Source organism: Cervus elaphus, chromosome 18 (genome assembly GCF_910594005.1).
Source record: "Cervus elaphus chromosome 18, mCerEla1.1, whole genome shotgun sequence".
In the NCBI taxonomy this organism is placed as follows: domain Eukaryota; kingdom Metazoa; phylum Chordata; class Mammalia; order Artiodactyla; family Cervidae; genus Cervus; species Cervus elaphus.
The window spans coordinates 94,735,816-94,753,663 of record NC_057832.1 but is presented as its reverse complement, the minus strand read 5'-3'; the positions used below and the strand labels follow the sequence as shown (position 1 = coordinate 94,753,663).

At 37.8% G+C, this 17,848-nt stretch overlaps 1 protein-coding gene across 1 annotated transcript; it reads right to left on the bottom strand.

The window, feature by feature from the left end:
• Positions 1 to 3,739: 3,739 nt before the first annotated feature.
• SPAM1 (sperm adhesion molecule 1) lies at positions 3,740 to 11,589 on the bottom strand. Its single transcript, XM_043873185.1, has 3 exons — positions 10,336 to 11,589; positions 9,789 to 9,878; positions 3,740 to 4,372 (listed from the first exon to the last, which is right to left on the bottom strand). The coding sequence occupies exons 1-3, from the start codon at positions 11,293 to 11,295 to the stop codon at positions 3,758 to 3,760; spliced, it is 1,665 nt and encodes a 554-aa protein (XP_043729120.1). The 5' UTR covers positions 11,296 to 11,589; the 3' UTR covers positions 3,740 to 3,757.
• Positions 11,590 to 17,848: the final 6,259 nt, after the last annotated feature.

Genomic DNA, 17,848 nt, shown 5'->3' with positions numbered 1-17,848 from the left:
AAATTCCTTTTATTGTCTCTACGTTACCAAATAAAGCTCAGAATTTTGAAAATACTTCTTGTTTCATAGCCTTCTGCTCTTCCTTTTATCATATCTATTCCTGTGGGCTATCATTTTCCTGTTAGTCATTTTTGTGTTAGCATAATCCAACAACTAATTTTCCTAAATGAGTATATTTATCCAAAGTTCACTGCTTAGAGGTTTTTAACACTACATCACATTACTGCTTAATACCCTTAATTCATTGCATTAGTGAATGTCTGTTTACTTCCCACAATATTGAATTATATCTATACAGGAAATCCAGAGGTCTACTATATATTATTCTCCTTTCAAATTCACTTGCAGAAAGAAAAGCATATATTCTCTCTACTAACTTTGGGACCGAGCCCTCTGCTGGAAAGGAGACAGGTTTTGTATGATAGTTGAAAGTTCAGAGATGCTATATGATAGTTGAGAGTTCAGAGATGCCATCTACATCTAACAAATTAATTCCCTATCTTTTGAAATGAAATTACACAATTCCTTTGTACTCTGTTAATTAGATGAATCTTTTCTCATAGCACTTTTTTTATGCTTCAGAATTATGCCACATTCTATGGACAAATTCTGTTTACACACCTAGCATCCCTATCATTGTGCAAGTTGATGAAGAGCAGGGGTACTATTCTACTAGTCTCTTAGTACCTCAGATACAAGGATGATCCCTGCAAAAATCCTGGATCTAAATGGAAATACAACTTTGCTTCTATGAACCTAACCATATACAAAGTTATATAGAATATTCCTGCCAAGTCTCTTGCTCTGTTTAATGGCCTCTTTTCTCATGGGGTTCATGGCAAAGTCTGCCATGATGGAAGTCTACTGTTTTGACATTCCCCCAACAATAGTAATATAAGCATCTTCCGTACCCATTGAAAACATATCCACCCCTCCCACAGACATTTACTGTGTTATTTCTAAGGCCAAATGCTTTTCATGTACCATTCAATAATCTCAAGAACCCCTACAAGGTATAATTATTGCCATTAAAATCTAGACAGCATATTAAAAAGCAGAGACATCACTTTGCCAACAAAGGTCTGTATAGTTGAAACTATGGTTTTTCCAGTAGTCATGTACAGATGTGAGAGTTGGGACCATAAAGAAGGCTAAGCATGGAGGAATTAATGCTTTCGAACTGTGTTATTGGAGAAGACTCTTGAGAATCTCTTGGACAGCAAGGAGATCCAACCAGTCAATCCTAAAGGAAATCGATCCTGAATATTCAATGGAAGGACTGATGATGAAGCTGAAGCTCCAATATTTTAGCCACTTGATGCAAAGGACCGACTCATTGGAAAAGACCCTGATGCTTGGAAAGATTAAAGGCAGGAGGAGAAGGGGACAACAGAGGACGAGATGGTTGGATGGCATCACTGACTCAATGAACATTAGTTTGAGCAAACTTGGGAAATAGTGAAGGACAGAGAAGCCTGGCGTTCTGCAGTCCACTGGGTCTCAAAGAGCTGGACATGACTGAACAACTGAACAGCAACAAAATAGGAACTGATCCAAGTTAACATCAGGTTCATATAGCTAGTCAGTGTTAAAAGTTGGGATTTTCCCCTGTAACTGTCCATCTCCAAAATTCATACCTTTTTCAATTCATCTTGCTGTCTCCATTCTATCACCTGACAACCATTTATGTATTCTAAGGAACCTAGTCCTTATATAGCATACTTTCCAGAGCATTATCAGATTTTCTCTTTTGTGGTTTACTTGTGAAAACATGGCTTTCACAGAAGAATTGTAATTGGAGCAAAAACTGAAGGACAGAACTAAGGAAAAGGGCAGCATTAGTTCGAGAGGATTCAAGTGACCATGACAACTCCCACACTTAAAATTCTTTAGTGGCTCCCCATTGGCTTTGATTTATTCAACAAATATTTAGTGGGCATCTACTAAGTCCCGGAGAAGGAAATGGCAACCCACTCCAATATTCTTGCCTGGGAAATCCCACAGACAGAGGAACTTGGTGGGCTACAGTCGATGAGGTCACAAAAGAGTCCACCATGACTTAGCGGTGAAACAATGATGACTAAGTTTCAGATGCTATTCACTACACTGTGGATTACAGCAGCAAGATATTTCCCTTATAGGAAGGTGATGGGAAGTAAAAATAGAGAAATATGTCATGCTGTGATATATGTGCTTGGGGGAAAAAAATGAGTTAGGTCAAGAAGTTTGGGAGCATCTTCCTTGTAAAGTCCAGACATCTTAGTGTGTTTACAGCAGTCCTCACCAGGTGACTACCGTGTACATCTACTGAATACCACTGTAATAACCATATTCAGTATTCTGTTCTACTGAAATTCCATTTTTCTCATGTCTTCACATGAGCTAACTGCTATTCAACCTACAACACAAAGGACACATCATATCTTTTGTGATATTTCTGAAATCCTTCTCTGACACCCTCAGATTCTTGTTTGTATGCAAGAGCATACTGAACTATATCATAGCACTTCCCACACATTGTGTTGTAGTTTTCCACTTTCAGTGTCTATCTTCAAATATACAGCAAACTCATTGATGGCAGGAAGCATACTATTTCACCTTGAATCTGGAACTCTTAATATTATGCCTGGCAGAGAATAAATATTCAATAAATGCTCTATGAAAGATGCAGATGCTTAAATGAAATAAGACATTTTAGATATACAAGATTGTCAAATTTGACAATCAAGGGTGAAAAGAAAATTAGAATAATTTATATAAGAATTCTAAAGACATATTAAACCATGTACAAAAGTTGACAGGCTAATCACTTTTTAAAGATTATCTTTTTATAAAACAGAACTTGAACACATTATCAAGGTGAAATAAAAAATATGATTCCATGTTTCAGATAGACTAGTACACTTCAGATATTACATTTTAAAAGATAAGGTATTGGAATTAATATTTTCTTGACACTTTTATTACATATTACAAACTACTTGTAAAGACATTTATTTGTAGTAAATTGGTATTATTCACATCTTTACTTTTCTCAGAAGAAAACTAGGCCTATAAGTATTCTAGGCCTTGTAATCAGTCTTAGGTAGAATCAAGAATATAACAGGTACCTCCTAGTATATATACACTCACAGTATGTGAAATATTTGCAATATGTTCATGGCAATTGGGCTTCCCTGGTGGCTTAGCTGGTAAAGAATCCACCAGCAAAGCGGGAGACCTGAGTTCAATCCCTGGGTTGGGAAGATCCCCTGGAGAAGGGAATGGCTACCCACTCCAGTATTCTGGCCTGGAGAATTCCAGGGACTGTATAGTTATGTAGGGTCTCAGAGTCAGGCACAACTGAGCAACTTTCACATGGCAATTAGAAAATACAAAATTGGATATCTTACAAAGCAAATTCTATCTATCTTCTTTATCAAGTGTCTACTTTGAATTTCGAAAGCAAAATGTGGTATCAGTGGATTTATTAACACTGCCCCGACTATGAGTTTGAAAATTAAAGGCACTGGTCTTTATCAATTCTTTATCAATTAATAATAACTTCAATTTGATCATAAAAAAACAATCTTTGCTCAAAAAATTAAAATACTATCTTCACAATGAGTTTTGATTCACATTTCAAATGTAAAACTTTATATAGGTATCATTACTTGCCTAAAAAAAATCATCTAACTAAATATTAAATATAAAAATGTACAAAATATAAAAGCACAAAGCATGTAGACAGGAAACTTAATAAGTACTGAATTTGATTTTAATTGGTTGTTTGATTTTTAAGATTTTGAATACGTGACTGACCGGGAGTGTTCTTCCATTTAACACTTTGACACCCCTTTTTTGTGACGCTGGAGATGACTTCCAAACACTTGACTTTGAGGCACTCAGGGGACTGTTTCTCAGGAGTACATGGAGGTACTGTGGCAGTTGTAGTGGAGGGGGAGGTACTGCCGGAAGTGGTAGCAGATGCCTCATTCTGGCTAGAGGAGTGATCACTGGGCTGTAACTTCACAGGGCCTTCTACACAAATGTCTTCTGCCATACATACATTAACACTACGAACATTTTTTATATCAACTCTCTTCTTACAGTGGATGTTGGCATAACAACTGCAATAAAATTTATCAGAAAACTTCTGCAGGTCTTCAAGTGTGACTTCCCCAGGTACTGTGTATTTTCCATCTTTCCCAGTTTGAATAGCAAAATTCGTTGGGTTCAGGTGAAGATAGTCGCTTGAATCCCAGTGTTTCCTTGTACACACTCCTTCATCGTGGCAAAGCACTTGGCTACACATTTTGGCTGCTAGGGTGACGTTGATTATGTAAGGATTCAGTGTAGTGTTCAAGTAATTGCCTAGGTTCATGCAAGATTGCTGTAAAATTATAAGATCAGATTATTAAGATCCAAGTAAGTTAGTTCATATATGAGTTAATTCACCACATAAAACAGTTTTAAAAGAAGCACCAAAAAGCAATAAGAGGTAGGAAATACTTCATCTTTTTTGCTTTATCAAGACCATTCCAGCTATTTTTTTGTGTGACATCTGTAAGTAAGTTTCACATGCCATTTCATGTCACTAAATCATTAACCAATTGAGGTTCAATATACCCGAGGCTCAGTCTTCCTCAATAATTCCTACACTAACAGGGATGGAAGGGGTGGAATGGTACAGTGGAGTTGAGTCGGGGTGGGGGGATGAGAGCATGTAGTCTGGAGTCCATCTGCCCAGACAGGAGTCGCAGTTCCATCAGTGGCTAGCTATGTGAGCTTGGGAATCCCTTAAGCTTTCTAAGTCTTGGTTTCCTTTTTGGGTGACCTTGGGAAAATTAAGTAACCTGACCATGCTTCAGCTCCATCATCTAAAGGTAATTATAGAACCTACTTCATAGGGTAGTCCTGAAGATGAAAGGATACAGTGTACATAAAAGGGCTAACCACAGGGTCCAGCATATCATTTTTTACCTCAATGTATAGATAATATGAAGTACAAATAAAGGTAAGAAGTAGCACATTTGTCAGACCCTGTTAAGTGCTGGAAAGAGTGGTTGCTGAATTGCTAGCTCACCGGCTATCCCACTGTAACACCTGATAGTGTATGTATGTTGGCGCTACTTTCTCCTTCCATCCCACTCTCTCCCTCCCCCACTGTGTCCACAAGTTCATTCTCTACATCTGCATCTCCACTCCTTCCCCACAAAGAGGTTCATCAATACCATTTTAGATTCCATACATATGCATTAATATACTGTATTTGTTTTTTCTTTTTGACTTTCTTCGATCTGTATAACAGGCTCCACGTTCATCCACCTCACTAGAAGTGGTGAGAAGTTGCTCTGTAGGTCAAGGAGCCCGATCTGGCACTCTGGGATACCTGGAGGGATGGGATGTGGGGAGGGGAGGAAAGCTGAGGGAAGGGATTGTATATATAATTATGGCTGATTTGCACTGTTGTATGACAGAAACCAACACAACCTTGTAAAAAAAATTTCAAATATTTAAGTTAAAAAAAAGAAGAAAAAATCGCTAGCTCAAAATACCTAATCAGGTTCAACTGAGTATATATTAAATGTTATATATAATTCAAGTATGGTTGAACTATGACAGCTGTTTTGCAGATATACTTATTTGGCAGAGTATGAGTGATGAGTCACTAAAATTATTCATCTTGAAATGGATACTTCTTAAAAGTAGAACTCCATCCTATTCAAAACATAGAAGGTAGTTGCTTTCTTTCATGATCAACAGTTCCATTGAGTGAGCTGGCTGTGCTCATCCTTCATTAAGATCAAAGGAAGTGTTTGTTTGTGGTAGGTTGGCGGGCAAGTTGAGGAACCTTGGCAGCTTCCACTTGAATCTATTTCTTGTTGCCTTCTTGAGATGATGCCATCAATGGTAGGCAGAATAAGATCCTTCCAAGGATGTTTATACTCCAGTCCCTTGGAACCTGTGACTGTGTTATACTTTACATGGCAAAAGGGACCCTCTAGATATGATTAAGGCTGTGGATCTTGAGATCAGGAGAGTCTAAAGCCAAACCATTCTGAATATACCCGATCTCATCTGATCTCAGAAGCTAAGCAGGGTCGGGCCTAGTTAGTACTTGGATGGGAGGAGATGGGGAGAGTATCCTGAACCATCTGACGGGCTCAATCTAACCACGAGTCCTTAAAAATGTAGAAACTTTTTCTGTTTGGATTTTAAAAATGAGCTGGGAGAAAGAGGACAAATACAAAGGTAAGGGAGACTCAACCCAGCATTGCTGGCTTTGAATGTAGAGGAAAAGGCCAAAAGCTAAAGAATATGGTGACCTCATGAGAAACGAAATCGCCTTATCCATAGCCAGACAGGAAATAGAGAGCTTGATGCTACAAACACAAGAAAATGAATTCTGCCAACAACCCAAATGAGCAAATGAGGGTCTTTCTATAGAAAGGAATGCAGTCCTGCTGACATCTTGATTTTAGTGCATTAAGGTCCATGTTGGACTTCTGCACTACTGCATTGTAAGATAATAATTTTCTGCCGTTTAAACCACTGTTGTATTTTTTATGGCAGCAATAGAAAACCTCTTCTTAACCGTCTAATAGCTTTATGGTTAATAGCTTAAACGTCTAATGGCATTTAGAATATAATTCACCTTGTATACAGCCTGCTGAGGTGTAACCTCTCCCATCTCTTGTACCGTCACCCACCTGGGCTTAGACATACTAGTTGTTTTACAAGCATGGCAGGTTCATTTCAAGCTGCACTTACTGTTTCCTCTGCCCAGAATGCTCTTCCATCTCATTTTTAACATCACTGACTCCATCTTGTCATTCAGATTGCAGTTTTCATTAGACCAGACCCTTCTTAGACACCTTTCCTGTTCATTTTCTTACATCTCTCTATTTTAATTTTCTGCATAGAACTTACCACATAAAATATTTTTATTGTTTTGTATTGCCTCTGTTGGGCTTACCTGGTAGCACAGTGGTAAAGAATCTGCCTGCCAATGCAGGAGACGTGGGTTCAATCCCTGGGTAGAGAAGATCCCCTGGAGTAGAATATGGCAGCCCACTCCAGTATTCTTGCCTCAGAAATCCCATGGACAGAGGATCCTGTGGCCTACAGTCCATGGGGTTTCAAAAGAGTCAGACACAACTTAGCGACTAAACAACAAGAACAATTGTTTTTATCCCTCCAACTGTATGAGCTTCATGAAGGCAGGGACTTTGTCAGTATTCTTCAATACAGTATCACCAGTGCCAAGGATATATGAGAATTTATACCAAGATCAAAAGACATTGATCTGGGCTGCCCAGACGGCGCTAGTGGTAAAGAACCTATGTGCAAATGCTAGAGATATAAGAGACAAGGGTTCAATCCCTGGATCGGGAAGATCCCCTGGAGAAGGAGATGACAACCCACTCCAGTATTCTTGCCTAGAGAATCCCATGGACAGTGGAGCCTGATGGACTACAGTCCATAGGGTCGCAAAGATTGAACACCACTGAAGTGATTTAGCACAGATGACATTCGAGTTGTCTACAGAGACAAGAACTAGGCAGGAAGAGGAGTGAAAGGATGAGAATGTTTGAGAATCAGTAGCCTACACAAGATGCAGTCTTCATAGGCTTAAAGTCTTTCTCTAAGACATAAAGTCTAGTTTATAGTAGTTGTCAAAATCCATGCTGTAAATACTCCTGCCATGGCCAATTTTAAGCTACCAACATGACATCACCATTACATAGGACAGTATTATGGTAGGACATAATACACCATTGCATTATACCATTTCCACTTATACAGATATGATAAGATATAAATAAAAGTATGGATAATTGGAAAATGAAGTAAATAATTGATATGTTTTTAGTATTTATTTTGTTTTTAGCATACTTAGCATACTTTTGGTTTTGCATACTTATTCTAAGTTTTTATAACTTAATTTTTAACAAACAGTTCACAAAATTTCTGAATATTTAACAATGAGGTCTCATGAACTAAAGCCAGTAGAAGCTGACTCTGTCTCACAGTTGGGTCTAGTAAGATGAAATGGAAGGAATGGTTTGCCTACATTTGATAACCATTGTTTTAAGTCAGTTCCAGTCATTGCAAGTAAACTTGCAATTACCAATTTTTTAAGTTGTCAGTGGATTAGAGAAAACACAAGCAATCCATGACAGTATTTATGACACAGGAAAAAGGCAAAGTAATGATAGAATTAACATTCAAAATGATTGTAAATTGGGAAAGGTCTACAGGGAACAAGTTCAAATCAGTGTCATTAACTAGGAAGTCTTCATATTAAAGTTGAAGGACTGTCTCTGTGTGAATAATACTGAAGGTGATTTGAGAGTCATGGTAGAAGAATGCGAATATAAGATTGAAGTGCAATTTTTTAAAAAAGTGTGGCAGTTAAATTCTATGCCATGTCATGCTGCTAATGTCACCCTAATTGGAGAATGCCTGATTCATTCCTCATCAGAGTGTGAAGTTCTCAATTAAAAAAAAAAAATTATAAATGGGGAATTTATAAATGGTTCCATCAAAGAGCTAATGGGATCCTTGAGAAAAGAGTTTATACATTTGAGAAAACAACTGATAAAAATTAGGAATATTCTTAGGGGAATTACAATTCTTAAATAATTTTCTGACATATAAAAGATTTTACAAAAGGGACATATACCATTCTCTGAACTTATAGTCTATATTATTTCCCTTTACTGGTAATCAAACCAGAGATAACAGAATCTACCAAATAGGTAGGAGGGCTCAGATAATCTTGAAAAGAATTTCAAAAAGCTAAATACCTTTGTAAATGAAGGAGAAATATGGCTAGTCTATCTGAAGGACAAGATACAAAAGATCTCTTTTGGTCTTAGAGTGTAAATTCTGTTTTTCGTAAGTCCTAGGATGACACCTCTGGACCAAGAGCTTCGTTAGACACACTCCATGGCACCTAGGTTACTAGTATTTCCATATCGATTAGAGAAGGAAAGTTCAGCTCCAACTCAGCAGTGTCCATGTGACAGCTCTACTAATGCTTTGAGTCAAGAATACTGAAGAGGTGAAGGAAAAGACCTGATATGGAGAAGGAAAGAGAAAAAAGAAAGAAAAGGAGTAGGTCATGATGGAATGGTTTAAGGCTTTTTGAAGTAAAGAAAATGCATTAGGAAAAAATGAATACAATTCATACTATGTAGAGTAAAATAAACCTTCCTTCCTAATAAAACAAGTTTTGCTTAAAATAGACACTATTAAATTCAACCTGTGGAAAATAAACTGTTCCTTTTCCTCTCTCTTAGGGAAGCTTTGAACAATCTAATAACATTTTCAAAAACTAACTGCCAACTGCCCACACCTCTCCATCCCAGTTGCTGACCCTCCACAGTAAACTGTCATTAGCTTAGTAAATAAATAAGTGCTTAATAAAACAGTAATTGGGTGAATGAAAGAATGAGTGAATGAATATCGACTAGTTGAGCTCTTCTTTTGAGAAGCAACACGGCACAATAGAGTAAAAAAAAACGCCACACACCAAGACTGTGGTCCTGTTTTTGCTGCTTCTCAGCCAGGTAGTCTAGAGCATTTCAATTAATCTCAACAAATTTCTGTTTCCTCACTGGAAAAGAGCCTTACAACACAACCATACAATTGATAGTTTGATTTAACCGCTATTAAGTGAGCACCAACTACTTTGTGCCAAAGATCATGTTTATTACTCAATCCCACAACAATTCTCATAACCATCCAAAGTAGAAATGTTTTCATCTGTTTCCACATCTATTTTCATCATTTCAACTTACCATAGATAGGCTTAGATTGAGACTGCCCCACATTATAATCCCAGAGGCACCTAGAGCAACGATCTCACCAACCGTATTCACAAGGTCACCCTGGCAAAGGTGATAGGTAGAGTTAACAGGGAGGAATACAATCAAATGTTACACATAGGACAGTAACGCCAAAGCCAAGAATGCTGACCCAACAATACTTACGTAAGTATTTCTCCACTATTCATTTCTATCTTTTATGCCACCACTGCCCTACTATAACAAAAACATGAATTTTCTGCTACTATTTTAATTACTTTTATTGACAAGAGTGGAGGCCCATAAAAGGAGCTGAATTAATACATTGTCTATACTACCCAATTCTCTATGGTTGCTAAGATATTGTATGATTACATTAAAAATGAAATATGTTCTTATTTTACATTCATATAAGGATGCAGAACTACCTAAAGATTATTAAAAGCTAAATTTTACTCCCTTCAAAAGTGATGTTCCATTCCACTAAACACCATTTGTGGACAATATTCCATAGCCTTCTTACCTTGCTTGATTTACTTACCTGAGAAAGGTATGTTGAAGACCCATCAGTAAAAACTGGGCGGGCATATACAAAAACCGGAAGTGGACTTTCAACACTCGCTATTTTAGACAACCGAATGGCTTCCTGGACACGATTGCGAACATAGAAGGCAGCTTTTGGAGTAGATTTTAACTTGATATTCAAATAAACAGAAGGGAAAAGGGCAGTGCTTTCCTTCCACAACCAGTCGAGATCATCATTTCTCTTTTTTTCTAAATCAGGGCAACTTCCATTGTAAGCAGGATGGTTATAATTATGATTGTAACAATCAGGAAAAAGATAATAACCCCATAAGTGATTTGGCCGAAGTAATTTTCCCAATTTTAAAGTCTCTTGCATGAAATTCTTTCCTGCCGTCTCAAAATCCACTTTTGCAATCTTGGAAGCCTCTGGGAAATTGAGTTGCAGATTTTTTTGCAGAACCAACTCAACAGACTCATCCCTGTAAACATCTTTAGGTTTCCAGTTTCTTGCCCAGGTAGGCCTCCAGTTTTCCCAGTCAATGACAGCCAAGCCCACACTGTCATTTGGTATGTAATAGGCAATGTCGTTTTTTGCTTTCTCCAAATGATTTTTTAAGTTTCCCAACTGGGGAATTCCTCCGTGTACGGTGTTGCCCGTTTTTTCGTCTATATGAGGATAGTAGCCGAGTCTATCAGCATAAAATAATGTAATAAATTGTCCCGTAGCACTTTTTTGCGGGCTTCCTCTTACAGAGAAGAGTCTCAGATCTGGTGGTAGTTTGAATCTTTTGTTAACACAACGTTCAACTGGGGCATTCCAGGCCCAGAGGAAAGAAGTGTTTGAAATAAGAGGGGGTGCTCTGAAGTCCAGAGCCAAACAACATGGAAGCAGAAGGAAGGTGAACACTGCCTGGGGTGTTCCACTAGACCCAACAAAGCTCCTAAAGGAGATATACTGGTGCCTTAGCATTCTCATCACAAAGAGCGATGACCATGAAAAGCACTTTTTTCTCCTACACGCTTTGATTTATCTAATATTTGATGCAAGATATGAACACAGAGAGAGTGGAATGAAGCCACTTTGATGGATAAAAATGAATAATGATGATTTACATTTAAATATTCTTCTTCCTTCGTATTTAGGAATGTTTTGCAAGTTGCTTCATCTGTAACTGAAAAAAATAATAATAACAATAAATGTAGAATGTGTCATTACACTACATTTCCATGTCAGAGATTGTAAGCTTCACAGTCAAGTTCTTGACTTGAAGTGCAGGGAGTTTAATTCAATGTTTGAAGATGAAGGACTCCTATGTTTGCATTAATAAAATTATTTTCTCTTGTGTGTGATACAGATCATATAGTGACTAATACTTGTCTCATGTTTCCAAATCACTGCTGAACCTACAGAGACATGAAGGTGGCTATTTTACCGTGTGCCTTCCTAGCTGGGGAGAATGGTGCACCAAACGATGCCTTAGCGACAAACTGTTAAAAATAAATTCCAAGTTGAATCTCAACTTGTTATTTCTTGAAAGAACATTTTTTAGTGTTCTGCCAAAAAGTGGGAAAAAACCTCTCATGGAATGGTGAGATTTTACCATTATTTTTTTTCCCCTTTCTTAAGGAAGGCAGGTAGAGGAGGAGGTAAAAGCCACTTCTGCCAGAGGAAATAAGTCAAAAGTTTGCTCAAAACTATTGAATCAAATAAAATCTCCTTTTGAGGGGTATATTGAAGTGCTATTTTAACAGTGCTCCATACTATATCAAAGTAATGTACATTCGTGCTTAAACATATTTTATGACTTTATGTCTTCCAGTAAAAGGATTGGTTCTGGCCTACCTCATGAAAAGGAATATATGCACTTTGGCCTTTTATAGTCTTCTATAGTTGAGATTGTATTATATCATTTTGATTGTCACAATGTGAAGTGTTAGGGCACATTTTGTGGTACAATAAAACAATCTGAGTCAAGGATAAGAAATTAAGCTATGTATTATTTAACATTTGGTATTTGTAAAAATTACCAGCAAGAAGACATATTTAAATGTTCTGTGATTCTAGAAGGAAACTAGAATGTTGAATTGGATTACTAGCATACTGCTATGTAACTGTATAATGAGAATTTAACGTTTTTCCCATGAACATGTGGTCTTACCATAGATATCCGCTTATTCCCATTGCTGAAAAAGCAATTACTCTAAAGAGACCACCACAGACAGAATAAAATAAAATCTTAAGAACCATTATAGTCTCTTGCTTTGAAGAAAATGGATTTTCCCTGCTAATGTTTAAAACATGTAAAAGAACTAAAAATTGTCACAGTTTAAGCACTTATAAACTTTCTTACTTAGGACCTAGAAAATCTTCACCTAAAGTAGCATTGGAGGAAACACTTACTCCTTGAAACTACCAATACAAACACCTGAATGGCAGCTAGTGAGACAACTACATGGAATAAAGAAAGGATTAGGTTAAACTTGTTGAAATAATGTTCAAACCTAATTTCCACATGATCATTTTATATAAGAAAAGCTTGGGGAAGAATGAGCCTAATGGGAAGATCTCTACTTACAGAAATTGTCAAAAAAGAACAGACAAGTCCATCCTTCATTGTGAATTTAAACTTTAAAAAGTAACAAAGCTGTGACATTTGAAGGAGGATAGTTACTCTAATGGGTTGAACAGTGCCCCCCTAAATGCAATTCCACCTCAAACCTCATAAGAATATGACCTTATTTGGAAATAGAGTCTTTGCAAAAATAAATAGTTAAAGATATAAGATGATATCATCTTGGAATTAGAGGAGGCCCTAAATTCAGTGACTGGTACCCATATAAGAAGAATAAAGGGTACCAAGATGTAGGGAAGAAGGCCATGTGACTATGAAGACAGAGACTGAAGTAACACAGCTACAAACCAAGGAATGCCAAGGATGCCGTGAGCCAACAGAAGCGAGGAAAGACAAGGAAAGATTCTTTCCTGGCGTCTTGAAAGGGAACACAACCCTGCTGACACCCTGATTTGAACTTTGACCTCCAGAACTAAATCATAAATTTCTGTAGTTTTAAGCCACTAAGTTAATTGCTATTTGTTTCAGCAACCCTAGAAAACTCGTTCTAATCACCAAAGGTAAAAAGGGTTGTAGTTTCTACAAGTTTCTTTTCTGAAGCCAGTTTCATCTTCAAGATTAAAAATTAGCATGTTTATATGCATCATAATGTAATTTTTACTCAAACTGACCTAATTATAATAAACCAATGACAGAGCCAGAACCAGAAACTACATCTTTCAGACTCATTCTGTGGAATAAAACCTTCTTGAAGTCTTCAGAGTTTAAGTAAAACTCCATCCTTTGGGCCACCTGATGATCGTCAACCTAATCTCAAATGTCACTGTTTCACATGCACAGCAAGATGTTTGGTATCTGTGTGAGCCAAGGCAATGACCAGAGGCAAAAGCCCATGAGGCCAGGAAGACTCACTTGAGCTTGAAACTGATGCAGGTTTGAGTTTCAGTGGGAATAGCTCTCTCTGTGTGTGCTCAGTTGCGTCAGACTCTGCTACCCCTCAGACTGTAGCCTGCCAGACTCCTCCATCCATGGGATTCCCCAGGTAAGACTACTGAAGTGGGTAGCCATTCCCTTCTCCAGGCAATCTTCCCGACCCAAGGATCGAACGCACGTCTCCTGAATTGCAGGTAGATTCTTTACTGCTGACCCACCGGGGAAGCCCTAGGAAGAGATCTACAGGAATTTAATTTCTCCAAGCAAATAGACAGATAGTTGGGACACTGCTGTGTTAATACATAGGTGAGAGAAAAGAAAGGAAACAGGAACATTCTTAGGTCTCAAATACAAAGGCAAGATTGAGAAATCACAGATCAGAGGTTTCTGACTCTGGTCAGAGAATTAAATGGATTACATTTAGAGCAGAAACTTCGAGGTTCTCAACGTTCACTTCTGAGACCCAGTTAAAGGAACTAGCCTAAGTCCAGAGCTTTATGAGAAGCAAAGAGCATATGTGGACTAGCTGGGATCTTCATTGTCATAAGCAATTCTTGTTAATAAGAATAAGTCATGATATTTTTTAAGTAATGTGGCCAGAAATAGAGAATAAACTTGATTCAATAAGAGAAGTTAATGACCTTTGTGGCTGACCTTTGTGGCTGCATTCCATCCACTCTTTTCCCTTTATTATTATCGTCACCAGTATTCTTTATTATTCATTCCTTCTCCTACTTTGTCTCGGGTTTGTCAGTATCTCCCACAGATTAAATTTGCACAGACACGACCCTCAAGGCTAAAGAAATTGCTAAGTCTTAATCTGTGTGTCCCCTGCAAGGTAAGTTGCTTCAGTTGTGTCCAGCTCTTTGCAATGCTATGGACTGTAGCCCACCAGGCTCCTCTGTCCATGGGATTCTCCAGACAAGAATACTGGAGTGGATAACCATTTCGTTCTCCAGGGGATCTTCCCGACCCAGGGATCAAACATCTCTTATGTCTCCTGCATTGGCAGGCAGGTTCTTCATCCCTAGTGCCAACCTGGGAAGCCCCTAGCAAGCACAATTAAATGCCAAACAACCTCCAAACCCAGAGTGTTAGTCTTCAAAACAGCATATTACAGAACTTCTAATTTTTTTCACCAAAAGCCATACCTCATTTTCCCTAAAAGCTTATGCAGTACAATTTTAAAAGACAACTTATTTTTGAAGCACCTTTAAAAGTTTTCCTCTAAGAAGCCAATAGGTTAGAAACTGTTTCAATCTATTAGCTCTGCAGTGTTTAACCTACTGGGTGAGAAAACGCAGCTCTTTGCCCAGTCAGTTAAAGAAAGACTTAAATCTTTTGAGATGTTATTGTATGATGGGGGGAAAGGGGTTTTTTTGTGTGTGCCTGTACATGTGTGTATATGTTTGAATATGTGTGTGTTTGAATCCTGGAAACTCAAGTGCCTCCTAACCAAGAGGGTTAGCAATGATGGTAAATTAACATAAGAATGCTATAAATTTTTCTATTAGCATTTGAAATGAGTTTAAGAATGCAATGATAGAGCAAATTCTCATTTGCAATAATTTTGATGTGTTTTGTTAAATAGTGACAAATTTCTGTAGTATAAAATAGATGAAGAATGGACTCAAGGCACCCATTTCAAGGAAATACACCATTCACTGCAAAGGTAATCTCTCCTTACAAAATTAGTAAAAAGAATTAGATTTCACCTTTACAAAATGTATAGCTATATTTGATATTTGTTAGCTAAAGGGAAATATTAATTTTCTGAATTCTGCTCCTTAAAATGGGAAGGGAGAGGAGAAAAAGAAGAACCAAGTAAATAACAAAGTTCTTCAAAAGGAGTTCTGAAACTCTAACTTTATTTAATGGCTGTAGTGGACCACAGAGATGTAATCTATACATACTCACTTTATGCAATAAAATTTGTCCTATTGTGCCATGATAAAATCAGGGAGATATATAGCTAAGAAGCTAGAAAACCACAGTATCCTTAAACATGAAAATTCTAAATATTGAAACTGTAAGCAGTTATATTGTTACTTTGTAAAAGATATAAATATTTCAGCTTTGGAAAATGCTTGGTAGGTCAATACCTGGGACAATGTTTAATTGAAAATAACAAAGCAATTTCATCTTATTCTTAGACAAAAATCCCTTTGGAAAGAGTATGAATGTGCTTATAAGGACTTTCTGTGTCCAGAATACCTTTGCAGAATCCAGAGGCCTTGTAAAAGATGTACATAATATACCTTTAACTGTAGGATTAGGTTATTGTCAACTTTCTAAGCCACTAGTTGATACACAATAGATACACACGGGAATTAGTTATTAAAGGAATGAACAGCATACTTTGAATTTCAATAAGCTCAAAATCATGGCTTATGGTAGCACTTTAAAATGAAGATGTTTAAGCAAGAACCAAAATGTATCATCCAGAAGCCAGAGAACTGTCAAAAACCAGAACAAGACAGTAATTAAAGCAGTAAAAATAAATTTTATGAAGACAAACTACTGCAATAGGGGAAAAGAGACTTCAGTATACAACTGGGCTCAATTTTTGAATACAGAAGGACTTTAAGAATTTATAACCGAGGAACAGAGGGCTGAGGGTGGTGAATAGGTGTAAAATTACTAATGGAAACATCAGGGCTATGGGGAGTCTGGCTAAAGTCACCTGACAGGATTCTTGCTGATGCAGGCCAGGTGGTCAGAGGTCACGTGGGGGGTGGTGGCAGATGAGGAAGCTGCTACAGGTCCAGGGGATCAGAGGAGGAGGATGAGGGATTCGTGGTAAGCTGCCTTCAGAAGGTTCCTGCTAGAATTGGACTCTACAAGAAAGGCTACAGAAGAAGCCCAGTGTTTGAGGCAATGGTGAAAAGAGACAGTGAGCCTGACACGTAGGGTCCAGTGGAGAATCTGTCAGCCCCCTGTTTGTGGATGCAGAGTGAGTTAACCAATTAATGACATAAATGACTCTGACGTACCTGGAATTTCAGTAAACTGAAAACCATAGTTTGTGGTGACTTTAAAATGAAGATGTTCAAATAGAATAAAAAAGAAGTGTAGCATCCATAAGCCAGATTTCAAACATTACTCAGAAAACAAGTATGTCTTCTATAGCCAAGCATGACTTCCTGACACACCCAGATATGACTGAAATGAAGTAATTGAACATTGGAATAGAGCCATGGAGAGTCCCTAAATCCTAGAGGCTAATTAGAAGCACAGTAGCTCCTGTCAGACCCCAGGCTGAGCACCATTACTCCTGACTTGCAGTCATCCCACCAACATTCCATCATGTAAATCTGGGACCAGGGCTGGTTCTTCTGTGGTTCCAACGGCTCAGCTGCCTGATACTGATGGGCAAAAGGGGCTTGGCAGGTTGGAGTTCAGGGCACACAGCCTGCCCCCAAAGATGCCAAAGCTGCATATTGATTATTTCTAACTAAAGTTACTTGGAAAGCAGCACATATATGCCCTTTGATCCTTCTTTGTCTCCCTGAATACAGGAGATAAATCTCCCCTGTGAGGGCTGCTAATAGAGACATCTTTTTCACCAGGGATAATTCATTTCAGGGTTGAGAAGCCCATATACACAAACCCTGTTCCTTCTCTAATAATTTACTACCCATGTTTACTAAACTTTCCTTAATTTTCTTATTAATTATGGCTCCAAACCTAAACTTTATCCTATCCAATGCTCACAAATTTATTCTTTACATAAAAGATATAAAAGCTGCCCACTTTTGATCACTAAGCATCATTTTATGATCTCTGGTGTACATGAAATTAATTTTTCTCCTGTTAATCTATCTTGTGTCAATTTTATTACCTGTCCATGCACAAAAACTCAAGAAGGGTAGCAAGGAATAGTTTCCCCTTCTGGACAATACCAGTCAAGTTCAAGTTCAGGAAGAATAATGAACACCTCCAATCTTACCAGTGCTTTGCACAATGAAATTCACAGCAGTAAAATAGATATAACATGGGCTATGAGTTTGCGCTTGGCCTCCT